This window comes from Mesocricetus auratus, unplaced genomic scaffold (genome assembly GCF_017639785.1).
Source record: "Mesocricetus auratus isolate SY011 unplaced genomic scaffold, BCM_Maur_2.0 Super-Scaffold_100007, whole genome shotgun sequence".
NCBI classification, from domain to species: Eukaryota; Metazoa; Chordata; class Mammalia; order Rodentia; family Cricetidae; genus Mesocricetus; species Mesocricetus auratus.
Genome location: NW_024429191.1, coordinates 57915157 through 57928633, shown reverse-complemented (window position 1 = coordinate 57928633; position 13477 = coordinate 57915157). Strand labels below are relative to the sequence as shown.

The following is a 13477-nucleotide window of genomic DNA, read 5'->3' as shown; positions in this document are numbered from 1 at the left end:
CCAGTAGTGCATAAAAGTACAAGGATACCATTATGTCACTGCCAAAATTACAAGGGCAAGTAAAAGCCCAAGGAGGAAAAAAAAAAAAAAAAGAATAAAAACAAAAGTCAACAAAAGGGAAAGCTAAGTTAGGAGGAAGACTCAATGAAAAAAACATATTGAGTCTCAAGCTTTTTTATTTCCTTCTTTGCCTGTAATTAGTCACTATAAATTTTGTTTATTAAAAACAACATTTTACTTGTAACAAAAACTCTGCTCCACAGTAGCCTGCATTATGTTTACCCATTACAAAACAATGCCCAGCATACCATTTGAATTGTGTTTTCCTGTGAAGCTTTAATGTGGTAATTCAAGAGTGAAGGCAATGCACAGCACAGCACAGTGCTAGTAAGCCCCCCAGTCAGCATTCCTCGTCTTCACCGTTTCTTTCTCTCTGTTCCTAGCTAGGACGCTGCCAACAATCCTGCTTACTGCGGCAGTAGGAATGAGAAATTTATTCCTTCATGAAATAATTCCTGCATGCTTACTAAGTGTCAACTCCTATTCTTTTTACATTATAGTATCATGCTCTCAAACTAGTTTGATAATGATATAAACACATTTTTCATTATGGGGACAGCCACATGAAGAGTTTCTATTAAATTCTAGCAGGACAGATCATGCAATCAAGTATTTTGCTCATTCATTTTCAAGCAATTGAGGCAAAAATCACTATCATTTTAGCAACCAGTTTTCTTTCTGAACACCAAAAAGCTGATTTGGACTTTTAAATGTGTGTGTTTCTTGTCAGCCTCATTTTACAAACAGAGAAACAACTGAACTGAATTTAAAGAGAAACCTAAGGGTAAAGTTGAAGCAGTCAACACACAAAGGTTCATATTATAACTAACCACTCTCTAGCCTCACACTTCAATTAGCTGAATAAACTATGTGGAGCTTCCCTAAGCATCCTAGAGATTTTTGCAAAGGCAATAAAGGCCTAACACACCCAGAAACTTAATGCTAAGTGTATTTTATCATATATCTATGTATGCAAAGTTTTCTTTTTATAGATATAGCAAATACAACTTTTAAAATAGCAATGGGGGAAAATTCACACAGCAGCCTCACACAGATTTTTAAAATGGTGATTTCACCGATGATGTTAATGTCTCTAAGCAACTGAGGCCACAAGCCAAAAAAAAAGGTGGGATGATATTGCAAAATCAGAGAAATACATGGGTAAATATATGTGTAAGTTCTCTCTCTATTTCCACCCTTATTCCGAGCCCCAGGCCCTATGGTATTTTTTCCTTTTTAAAAAGTTAATATAGATTTATTGACTCTCCCTAGGAATAACAAACGATTCCTAAAACTGCATATGAAGTAAAAAAGCAGAAGCTATAGAAGGACACAGGCCTTCTTCTTTTAGCATGGAAGGAATCATGTTGGGCATTTGAAGTCAGGGTACTACTTGCTCTGACAGCATTAGGAAGTCTGCTAGCTACTGGATGATGGTCGATAATATATTCTATGCAAAATACACAGCACAATTAGTTTATCTTGAGAAAACAGAATACAAACCAATGATCTCTTAAAATAGAAATTAAAGATTAAGTCATTTACAATGCAAAAAAAAAAAAACCAAACAAACAATGGCCTTGTATCAAGTTTGAAAGATACTGTTAAGAAATTGAGGCAAAAGATAAGCAAAAATCTCATTTTAGTACAGTCACTGACTTTACAGCTGCTTAATGTGAAACCAAAACAAGAACAGTATCATCTTGCAAGTTACTGGGAGACCAAAGCAAATAATATACTTTGCAGTTTAAGGGTTCTGTTTGCAGTTAGGACAGTTAAGAATAAGTTTTTGTTTATCCTATGCTTGTTTGAGCCATCTGAACCAGATGTGCTTGATCACATGTGGGTACATGGGCAGGAAGTACATCAGGATGTATGCTTGCCTCTGATTGGACCTGATAGGAAATACAGTGGTCTTATGGGTATGCCTTTATAAGTTGTGGCAAAATGTAACTTGTGACCATTCCTGGGAACCCTGAAATAAATCTGGCCAGAGTCCATCAATCTGACCATCATTCAATTAAAACTTGCTTCAAGTTTGGGTAAAGGGCGGTGGTGGCACATGCCTTTAATTCCAGCACTCTGAAGGCAGAGGCAAGCGGATCTCTGTGAGTTCAAGGCCAGCCTGGTCTACAGAGCGAGTCCCAGGACAGCTAGGGCTGTTACACAGAGAAACCCTGTCTTGAAAAAACAAACAAACAAAGTTTGGCTCAAAACTGTGGTTGTGGTCTTGACACTTTCAACACAAGGAAAACTAATTTATTTTCCTTAAAGTTCTTTAAATGTCTTTGAAGAAAATGTGAGGTTTCTTTCAAAGTCAACCTAACAATAGTTCTTTAAATTTTTTATTTTTTATTTGTTTTATCTTATGTGTATGAGTTATATGTTTATGTACAACATGCATGTCTGGTGCCTAAGGAAGTCAAAAGAGCACTAGACCCCCTGCAACTGGAGTTACAGACAGTTGTAAGCCGTCATGTGGTTGCTGGGAATCAAACCTGGGTCCTCTGTAAGAACAGCCAGTGCTCTTAACTACTGACCCATCTATCCCCACATGGTATTATATATCCACATCACATATCCAGCTGACTGTGCACAGAGTACTCTTAATTTGCTTTGGATTGAGAGTAGCAATCTGGAACCTTCAGCATACCTGGTACAAGCAATGGCAGACACTTCGAAGCTGGGAGGGGAATTCTGAGGAGGAACTGATGATGGCATGGAAGAACTTCTCTGTCATTTGAAGGAGGTTCCTCTGGTTTTCCTCAAGGCTCTCAGTAGATTCTAACCTGTAACAAAGGAAAGTAAAACCAAAACATCACTAGAGAAACAAAATTACTCTTCACAAGACTTTTGATCCTGATTAAAACAACAAATTTGTATTGAAAAGAAAAAAGAGGGGGGAAAAACAGAAAAAAGAAACAAGAAGCAATTATAATACAAGGTGTGTCGGCTCACACTAACTTCAATATTTACAAGGCTGAAATGAGAGACTACCATGAGTTTGGGGCCAGTATAGGACAGCAAGGCTACAAATTGAGACTGTCTCAAATACAAACTAACAAACCCGAAATGGAAATTCTAATACTCAGAAGGTGCAGGCAAGCAGGACCAAAAGTTGAAAGTCATTCTTTGTTTTGTAGCAAGTTGAGTCAAGCATGGGCTACAGGAAACCCAGTCAAAAATAAGCAAAACAATAATAACCATAAGAAAACAATTTTGAGGTGCTAGCCAGGCGTTAGTGGCGCACGCCTTTAATCCCAGCACTCTGTGAGTTCGAGGCCAGGCTGGTCTACAGAGTGAGTTCCAGGACAACCTCCAAAGCAATACAGAGAAACCCTGTCTCGAAAAACCAAATGGAAGAAAGGAAGGAGGGAGGGAGGGAGGGAGGGTGGGAGGGAGGGAGGGAGGGAGGGGGAGGGAGGGAGGGGAGGAAGGAAGGGAGGGGAGGAAGGAAGGGGGAGAGGGAGGGAGGGGGGGAGGGAGGAAGGACTAGTGCTTTGTGCGTGTGTGTGTGTGTGTGTGATTTGTGTGTGTGTGCGCCCGTGTGCAAATGCCATGTGTAGTTCAGAGGACAACTTACAGGAGTCATGCGTGTCTCCCTACCATGTGGGACCTTTGGATTTAACTCATGGTGCTCTCTTCAGCCTTGTGAATACTGAAGTTAGTGTGAGCCACCACACCTGATATTATAATTGTTTCTTTTTCTTTTTTTTTTTTTGTCTTTTTTTTTTCATCAAGACTAGCAGTAGACACCTTTACCTGCTGAACTATCACCATAGTTCTATGTTTGTGATTATGTTCACTTTTGTTGTTTTATTTTGGAGACAGGATCTTACTGTGTAGCCCTAGCTGACCTAGAACTTCATATGCAGACCAGTGTAGTTTTGAACTCATAGAATACACCTGCCTCTGCCTTCTGGGCAATACATACCTATAAACAGTGACTTTTTTTTAATATTCACTAATAATGATAAAATGTAACTTTCATCTTTCCATTTATATTAGGTTTGTGAGATCATCTATATGTACGAACATTCATTTTGAGCATAAAAATATACTGTATTGTATAAGTAATTTATCTGCTTTTCTAGTGAATATTTTTAAAATCTTGACTTTTGCTGGGTATGGTGGCTCATGCCTATAATGCCAGCACTTGGAAAGTGGAGGCAAAAGGAGTACAAGGCCAGCTTCAACTACATAGGAGGCTGAGGCTAGCCTGGGCTACATGAAGACTGTCTAAAACTTTTTTCTGTTCACTTTTACAGATACTACTTTAGTAAACATTATTGTGCATACACAAGGGTTCCACTAGGGCAATTAACAAACATTGGCATCTCTTGGTAGCTAAACATATGTAAATTCAACTTTCAGTAACATCTCCACAACAGTGCTTAACAATTTTTTTTCCTGGATTTTTCGAGACAGGGTTTCTCTGTGTCTTTGGAGCCTGTCCCGGAACTCGATCTGTAGACCAGGCTGGTCTCGAACTCACAGAGATCCACCTACATCTGCCCCTCCCAAGTGCTGAGATTCAAAGTGTACGCCACCACCGAAGTGCTTAAGAATCTCTATAAACTTTACCAGCTAAACAATCACAAATCTATGTGTTATAAAGTCTGAAATGTTTTGAGTGCCAATCATATGTTCAAAAAGTTGTACCTTTTGCAGACTTTTTAACTTTGGGGTGCTCACCTGATGACTCAGTAAGCAGGAACCAGAACTGCAGTTTTTAAGGTTATTAGAGACCCACATTGGTTAAAACGCAGACTAAGATTAAGTAAGTGAATGTGGACTGCTTAGCCCCAAATGGGACATCTATAACACAACCCTACACCTAAGGCTCAGGGAACATCAAGGAAAGACTGTAAAAACCCTGAGGACATGGTCAACTACTATAGGATAGTATCTTTTTGACAGGACAGGGAAGTTGCTCCCCTCAACTCCCAGGCTGCCTGCACAAGACCTGCAAAGACCACACCAGCAGACATTCCTATGTGAATAGAGGAACATTTTAACGAGGGCCCCACCCAAGAGCTACAATCAAAAGCTGCTGAAGTGGGAAGAACCAGATTTTCTTCCCCCTGATAACTGTTATTTTAAAAATGAGACCCAATCCTAAGTGGTCAGCCCTAAACACATGTAAATAAGCGTGACTTAACTGAATTCAGTAGCTTGTGTGTATATAAACACGTGTGCACGCACGCACGCGCACACACACACACACACACACACACACACACACACACACACACACACACACACACAGAGCAAAAATAATTCTAGAAGGTATCCTGAATGCAAGAGGAAGTAGTTGGGGGAACACAGGAAGAGCTGGAGGGGGAAGTGGGAATGATGAAATACAGCTAAATCATTTATGAAATCTTCAAATAAGAATAAAGTGGACAACTATTCTTTCTAAAACTCACTACTAAAGGACTAGATTTCATGGTACCAGAAGGTACCGTGCAAGCTTCTAAAGGAAAGAAGCAACCAATAGGTACCACCCATTTTCACATGGATTCTAAGGCACAAATTCAAGTTATCATACCTGCATTAGAAACCCTTACTGCCTGAGTTATCTCTTACTCTTCCTTCCCCTCTAATTTCTTAAAGTGGGAGTTTATGATATCAATTTTAGATCTTTTTCCTCTTCTGATGCGTACTTAATGCTGTAAGTTTCTGAGTTCCTCTTTCACCGTCTCTATCACTTTGGGAAGGTGTGTTTTCATTTCATCTCAGTTTGGAGCGTCTTCAGCTCATGGGCCCTCTCCTCTATTGCGTCTACTTATTAGTCCATTATAGTCATTCTTCTTCTGCTACACTGTTTTTCTAGCATTGTTTTTGTATTCCTTGTTAGCTTTCCTGCTCTCTGCTTATACTAGTCACTGGTTCTTTTATGTTGTTCACATTTCCCCCCAGTGGGGCTCTCAGCATAATAAGCATAGTTATTTTAAATAGTCAATGTAAAAATTCCAAAATTCCCATCACATCCAAGTCTGGTTCCGATGCCTGCTTTGTCTCTCCAGAAAAAATCTGTCCTCTCTTGGTATGCCTTGTAGTTTTTCTGTTGAGAGTTTGCGGTAACTGAGAAACAAAACTGAGGTGAATATGCCTTCAGTATAAGGCCTGGGAGTTAGTTACCTTGAATGTTTGCTGGAACTATGGCTATCCATTCTTCTAGTGTCCTTGTTTTCAGGTTTCCCTGGAAATTTCTAAACTAGATTCTGTGTGTGGCTATAATTCACTGTTGATATACTAGAGTCCAGTGGATGTAATATAGGTAATGTGGAAGCCATTGCTATATGAACTGATTATGCCTCTGCTGTATGCTGGGCCAAAGTTCCTGGAATGCAACCTTTAAAAGGATCTAGCTTTGTCCAAATCTTTCTCCATATGTGAGACAGAAAGGCTGTGAGTGGAGTGTAGGGTTAAAAATACTAAGTGCCCATCCTCCAGGTCAGATAAGACTGGGAAAGAGTGGTGTTTCCCTTGAGGTACACTTTGGTTGGGGAGAACAAAATCCAATGAGCATATTTTCAAATGACTCTTTTTCTGGCCCAAAGCACAAAAGGATTTTTCTCTCACCTTCTTGAAAACTCACCAAGGCTTTTGAAGGCAAAACTCACAAAAGTATGGCAGCCTGATGGGAGATGTCATTCTGTAAATCTGTCTCTCTTATTGGTTGTTGAATAAAGCACTGTTGGCTAATAGGGAAGCAAGATAGGTGGGACTAGGAGTCAAGGAGGATTCTGGTAAAGAGAGGCAGAGACAGACACCATGTAGGCCACCAGAGGAGTAAGAGGTTCGGACCCTTTTCTCTGGTAAGAGAAATACTTATATTAACAATTATGGGTTAAATACTTAAGTCAGAGCTAGTCAGTAAGAAACCAAACAAATGGCCAATAGCTTTATAATTAATAAATTATAGTGCCCTGTGTGTTATTTGGGGGTTTAGACAGTGCGGCAGGGCCCAGGCGACTTGTGGGGAAAATTACACTCTACAGTAGCCCCTTCATATTGGATCCCAGAAGTTCTAATTCTTAAGACAGTCCATACTCCACCTCTAGCAACTCATCAAATACAGTTTAAGTATCCCTACTAGTTACTGGCTCCAGCAGTTCTTGCTATGGTAAGCTCTGACACCCTGTATTTACCTGTTTCTAGTTAGTTTTGGAATGGTGGTTTGCCTTGTGACCTCAATCCTCTGTTAGATCTAAAACAAGTCACTGCTTATAACACATGGGCAGGCCAGAGTACCTCTCCGCCATATATACTAAGGGCAAACATGTGACCACCACCATTCTGTCTGAGGTTAAAAGAGATATTTCACCACCATCTTAGCTAAGGGCAAGACAGAAAAGTCAGATGAGCTAGTTGTCATCTTTACTAAGGGTGCTCTTTGCCTTGTCTTGCCTTTTACTTATGTCTTTGTCTGTGGTTCCTCTTACCCTAATTCTGTTGTGTGTGGCATGTTTGCCCAGTGGCATACTTTTTGACAGAGTCGGAAAAAAAACAAAAAAAAAAAAACACTTCAGGCAGGGACCCCACTCACCTGCTCGATCATCAACAAATCAGCTTTTCTTTGCTCCAAAGAACTGAGCACGTCCGTCTACAATTTCTTTAAATGCCCTGCTTGCTTGTTACTCAACTCCTGTTTAATATATGGTTACATCTATTACAACATTCTGTATATGTGATTTAACTCTAGTCTAAAGTATATTCTATGTAATTATAAAAGTTAAGGTTATAAAGATCTATTTCACAGTTGGATCTTGGGAGCAGGCAGGCAATCTATCACATAACGAGTTCCCACCCCTCTCTTAGCTCCCTCCATGCTCTTAGCTGGGTGTCCCATGGGGTCCCAAGGTATTTACTTTGAAAAAATTAACAGTGCTCAAAGCAAGCTTAAGCCACCTGGATACCATAGCTAGGAAGAATGGAATAGGACAGAGATCCTATTTTGTTGGTTTTCAGACTGAGGACATGATTAAGAGGTACAGCCAGGAGCATTCATATTGTGCCACTAGAGATGAAATTCTTGGACTGGCACAAGATGGAGCAGAGCAAAAGCATTTGCCAGTTTAAAAGTAGCCAGTCACATGGCTCCAGTGCTGTCCAAGCAGCAGCCAAGGCTTCAGCTGCCTTCTCAGTACCAGACTCAGAAAGGGGATAAACTCATAAAACATAATTCAGGAAGGAACAGATGCTTTAAGGTTTATCTAAGTAAAGATAGGAAAGCTTAAGATGTGAGGATCAAAGAATGTTTTAGGGTTTAAGAAGGTGTTTTAAGGTATAAAGTTTATGTAAAGACATGAAAGTTTAAGATGTGAGGATTTAAGAATGTTTCAGGGTCTAAGAAGGTGAACTAAGGTGTGTGAATACAAGTTATGAAGGTCTGAGGATGGAAAGGCTTAAGTGTTGACAAAGAAAAAGTGATGAGATGTTTAAAAGAATGAAATATGTTGTAGATTTCTCTCTCTCTCTCTCTCTCCCTCCCTCCCTCTCTCTCTCACATTATGCTACGTTATATTAATACTCCAAAAAAGTTCATAGTCTTAACATTAATTAATAAAGTTCTGATAAGCTATTAATCCAACACTGACAATAGTACTAAACACCATACTATACCACTATATGATCATAACTGCAAGCTCAAGATTTTAAACTCCTTTTGGTCATTTTTCTAATTATAGACTTCCAAGGTACTTTTCATTGTGCTAAAAACATCTGTCAGAGTTTTCCAGATGGAAGGAAGAATATTAATAGTTTCAGTCAAAATCATTTCTGACATTAGTATACTGCCATTTCTACAATGTAAATTTCAGTACTGATTACAAACAGTGGAAATAATAATGTGTCTAAAATTTGTCTTTTCACAAACTCACCGAATTCTTATAAGTTCCAAGGAGTAGACTTGAAGGATTCGCCACCAACAGGTCAGATGCGTTCCTCCCTCAATTACCAGGCCCTAAGCAGCTCAAGCCTCCCCACTTTTCCCAGGTCCTGACACCCACCCCCTTAATTACCAAGACCTAAGAAAAAAACTTTTTCCTAAACTTAATCTTGTCCTATGCTCTGCCAACATCTTGCCAGGTCCAAGAGGCACCAAAGAGTTCCTCAGAGCCTGGACATCAATGAAATAGCCACCTACCCCAGTATGTGGCAGTACCCCAACTTACTCAGGAACCCCAAAGATGGTTGACACCCCCAAGTCAACAGGAAGCAGTTTTGTGAACCCAATGCCCTCATTCCCTAACCTGCCACACCTAATTCCTCACCTTTTTAATTAAAAAAAAAAAGAAAAAAGAAAAAAGAAAAGAAAAGGAAGGGAGAAATGCTGTAATTCAGGCAACCCTGGCCTGCCCCTTGGGGACCTGGCAAAGTGTGCCACCTCTGTGCATGGCAAGCAGTACTCTGGCTCTGTACATAGGTGCAAAGGTCCCTTTAAAAGGCAAACTCCACCCACTTCCTCTCTCTTTCTCTCTGAGGAGGCAGTTTTCCATCTCTGTCTCCTCCTTCCCCCTCCCTCCTTCCTTTTCTCTTCTTTCTCTCTCCCTTCCCTTCCCCCAATAAACTTTCCACATAAGTTTTGTCTGTAGGTCTCTGTCTGTTTCTCACCCGCTGTTTGTTGCACACCCACCATGGGATCCACCAAAGGTCCCACCTCCAGTTATATCATAACAGACAGGAACATAAAGGAGGCCTCATGTAGTACCTGGGAGCAGGGAGGGAGCAATTGTGACAAGATAACAAACCTGGTAGGATCCACTTCAAAGCTAACATGTTGCCAATCTGAGGATGTGATCACAATACGTAATAAAGGATCCAAGAGCTTTTGTAGGTAAGTAGCACCATAAACCTAAAGAAATGCACAGTTAGGCACAGATCCATACATACTGCATTAAAAAGGTAACCAACCTAATACATTCTGTAAATAATTTCTTCTCAACAAACCTAGTGTACAATATACATAAAATAAATGATACAAACCTTAAAGCAGAATGTCATTATCTTACTGGCCAAGCTGTTGCCTCGGAAAAGAGTCTGCATGGAGTCTGCCAATTCTACTTCCTTAGAAAACATGTTCCAAAGCAGCTGGTAGAGTAAGTGCCGAGAATCAAACAGAGTAACCAGAACACGAGCCAGCTCATCCTGGTAACAAACAAATTTGTGTTTGTGTGAACAATTTTACTTTTGTCTTAGGTAGATTTAAATTTTTAAAAAGGTTAGAAAAGAGGCAAATCTAAAGTTCACAATCACCCATTAAATCAAGGTAAATGATAACTAATTATTCCCAAGATTTGCGTTTGTCTATGATAGGTTACTTTTGAAACCTGTTTATAATAGCTGTTAACACCAAGGTGAAGGAAGAGAGACTGAGGCTTTACCAGAAGCAAAGACTTCAGGATTTGGTTCAAATTATATCATGAAAATAAGAATTCACTTTGATGTTTGGATGAGTTGAACAGACTGTTTTCTTAGAACTGATTAAATACATTATGGCCAAGGCAGAAAAGTGACAAAAATGTAAACATTAGAAGATTGTTTAAAAGTCAAAAGGGGGCAGGGCAGGGCAGGGGGAGGCCTCAGGTAGGTATTCAAATCCCAAAATTCTGTCAGATTTACACACAACTAGAGAGTTAGGATTGAGGTTAACCTTTCTATTATTAATGCTTTCTATAAGAAAGCAGGCTGAGCAAACCATGGGAAACAAGTCAGTAAGCAGCTCCCCTCCAGGGCCTCTGCAACAGCTCCTGCCTCCAGGATCCTTCCCTGTCTGAGTTCCTTTCCTGACTTCAGTGATGAACAGCAATGTAGAAATGTAAGCCAAGTAAATCCTTTCCTCCCCAACTTGCCTTTTGGTCATGGTGTTTTGTTGCAACCTAGAAACCCTAAGACAGTGTTTTATACAAATGATAAACTTGCATTTCACTATTAAGCCAGAGGAGACAGAGAGATAGTGGTAGCTATAATAAAAAGAACCTTCAACCTCCAAACAGTAATAAAGGCCATCATAGTTCAGAGCCCTTCTTCATTTTGGCCTGGTTCCAGGGTTAAAAGAAGGAGACATCGGAATAAGGGAAAGGTTGAATAATCCTAACCACAAATACCCCAGAAGCAGAAGAATTATGAAGACTAAGCATCTGCTTTATTCCCTACAGTTATACAATCTATCTTTGACATAATACAAAAACCCTGCCCTCCATTATGAAGTGAAGTAAAAAGGACAAGAATTTAGGGACTAATCCGAAGTTGTTTGGCTTAGGATACAGCTTGGTGGTAAAAGGCTTGCCTGGCATCACAAGGTATTGGTTTCAATTCCAGCACAATAGAAAGGAAAAATAGCAGCTGCTGCTGCTTTTAGGCCCCTATGTGAAATGTCTTTCTAGTCTCATCTCTTCTCCTAAAGCCTGAAAATTCTAAACAACTGAATTTTAAAACATTTATTTACACAATCAAATTATTTTTAATAATTTATTTTTGCTTACCTTTAAATATGGTTCTAACAAATGTGCTAAAACACACTTGTAATCACAGTACCCAGGAAGATTATATACACCTGAGACCAGGCTACTAAAAGTCCCAAGCAAAACAAAACAAAACAAAACCAATAAAACCATTGTTAGAAGGTACCCACACTTCCTCAGAAGAGCTTACTACTATGGATGGCCCTGAGTTGTTTTTTTTATATTATTATTTTTTTGTTTTGTTTTGTTTTTTTTGAGACAGGGCTGTGTTGTTTTGGAGCCTGTCCTGGAACTTGCTCTATAGACCAGGCTGGCCTCAAACTCAGAGATCTGCCTACCTCTGCCTCCTAAGTGCTGGGATTAAAGGCATGCACCACCAACAGCCAGCTCCTGAGTTGTTTTTTAAAAGAGTTCTAAGCCATATTGATATCTTGTCTTAGAAAGGAAGGAAGGAAGGAAGGAAGGAAGGAAGGAAGGAAGGAAGGAAGGAAGGAAGGAAGGAAGGAAGGAAGGAAGGAAGGAAGGAAGGAAGGAAGGAGAAAAGAAGTGGGAGTTGGGAGCCAAGGGTATATACATCAGGTTCTCAATCTGTGGGGCTTCACCCCTTTGGCTGAGTCAAACAACTTTTTCACATGGGTTGAATACCAAATATTTACAAGTTGATTCATAAAAGAAGCAAAATTACAGTTATGAAGGAGCAACAAAAAATAATGTTATGGTTGGGGTACTCACAACATGAGGAGCTGTGTTAAAGAACTGCAACATCAGGAAGGTTAAGAACCACTGGTGTATATGATCAAGAGATTGTTCATATGTATGAAATTGTCAAACAACACAAGTAATTTAAAGGGCTGGAGAGATGGATCAGCAGTTGAGAGCACTGGCTGCTCTTCCAGAAAACCCAGGTTCAATTCCCAGCACCCACATGCAACTTATAACCATTTTAACTCAAGTTTCAAGGAATCCAACAGTCTCTTCTAGTCTCTTTGGGCACTGTACACACATGGTGCACAAATATACATGTTGGTAAAACACCTACACATATAAAATAAAAATAAATAAAATCTCAAAAACCATTTCAAGTAACTGAGGCCAGGTATGGTGGTGCACGCCTTTAATCCCTGCAATGAGGAAGCAGAAGATCTTTGTGTATTTGAGGCTATATCCTGGTTCTACACAGTGAAATCCAGGCCAACCAGGGCCACACAGAAAAATCCTATCTCCAAAAAGTAAGTAAATAAAAAGTATTTTAAGTCATTTAATATAAAGCTCAGAAATATTTACAGTAAGAAAATAAAATGAGGGGGCTGGAGAGATGGCTCAGTGGTTAAGAGCACAAGCTGCTCTTCCAGAGGTAGTGAGTTCAATTCCCATCTCACAGCCATCTCTAGTGGAATCTGATACCCTTTTCTAGCATAAAGTTGTGCATGCAGATAGAGCACTCATATACGTAAGTCTTAAAAAAAAGTTTTTAAAAGGAAAATAAAATGAATTTAAGCTTCTTTGACTCAAATCAACTTTTTGTTTTCTTGTGCTAGGGATCAAGAATAGGGTCTCTGACATGCTAGACAAGAACTCTACCCCTAGGCTACATCACCAGAGCTGGATTCTTTGTTAAGAAGACTACTAAATTTTTTAAATTACTGGTAAACACTAAAAAAAAAAAAACAATCAGAAGATTTATGAAGCAATTGAAGATTTGTGAAAAACTTTTAGGCTTGAAAATGTTAATTTAGGAGTGTTACTAACCAAAGGGTATAAAATTGCATTTATAAATAAACTACACGTGAAGCTACATGCCTGTAATCCCAGCATTTGGCAGACAGAAGCAGACAAGTGAGTTTCAGAGCCACAAAGTGAGGACCTCTTCCATCTTTGAAAAAAAAAAATCTGATAAGAAGATAGAGCTCATGTTAAGACCAACCCAAATCAAAACAAAACAATCA

General features: G+C 39.5%; 1 protein-coding gene across 10 annotated transcripts in view; it reads right to left on the bottom strand.

The window, feature by feature from the left end:
* The window catches only part of Nf1 (neurofibromin 1), a 232041-nt gene that overhangs the window by 115148 nt on the left and 103416 nt on the right, over positions 1 to 13477 (bottom strand). For all 10 annotated transcript variants that reach the window (XM_040749259.1, XM_040749252.1, XM_040749251.1 and 7 more), the window contains 3 exons: positions 10054 to 10215; positions 9819 to 9922; positions 2714 to 2849 (listed from right to left, as the gene is read on the bottom strand). In XM_040749259.1, coding sequence (XP_040605193.1) covers positions 2714 to 2849; positions 9819 to 9922; positions 10054 to 10215 — 402 coding nt within the window. The remainder of the gene's footprint in view (positions 1 to 2713; positions 2850 to 9818; positions 9923 to 10053; positions 10216 to 13477) is intronic.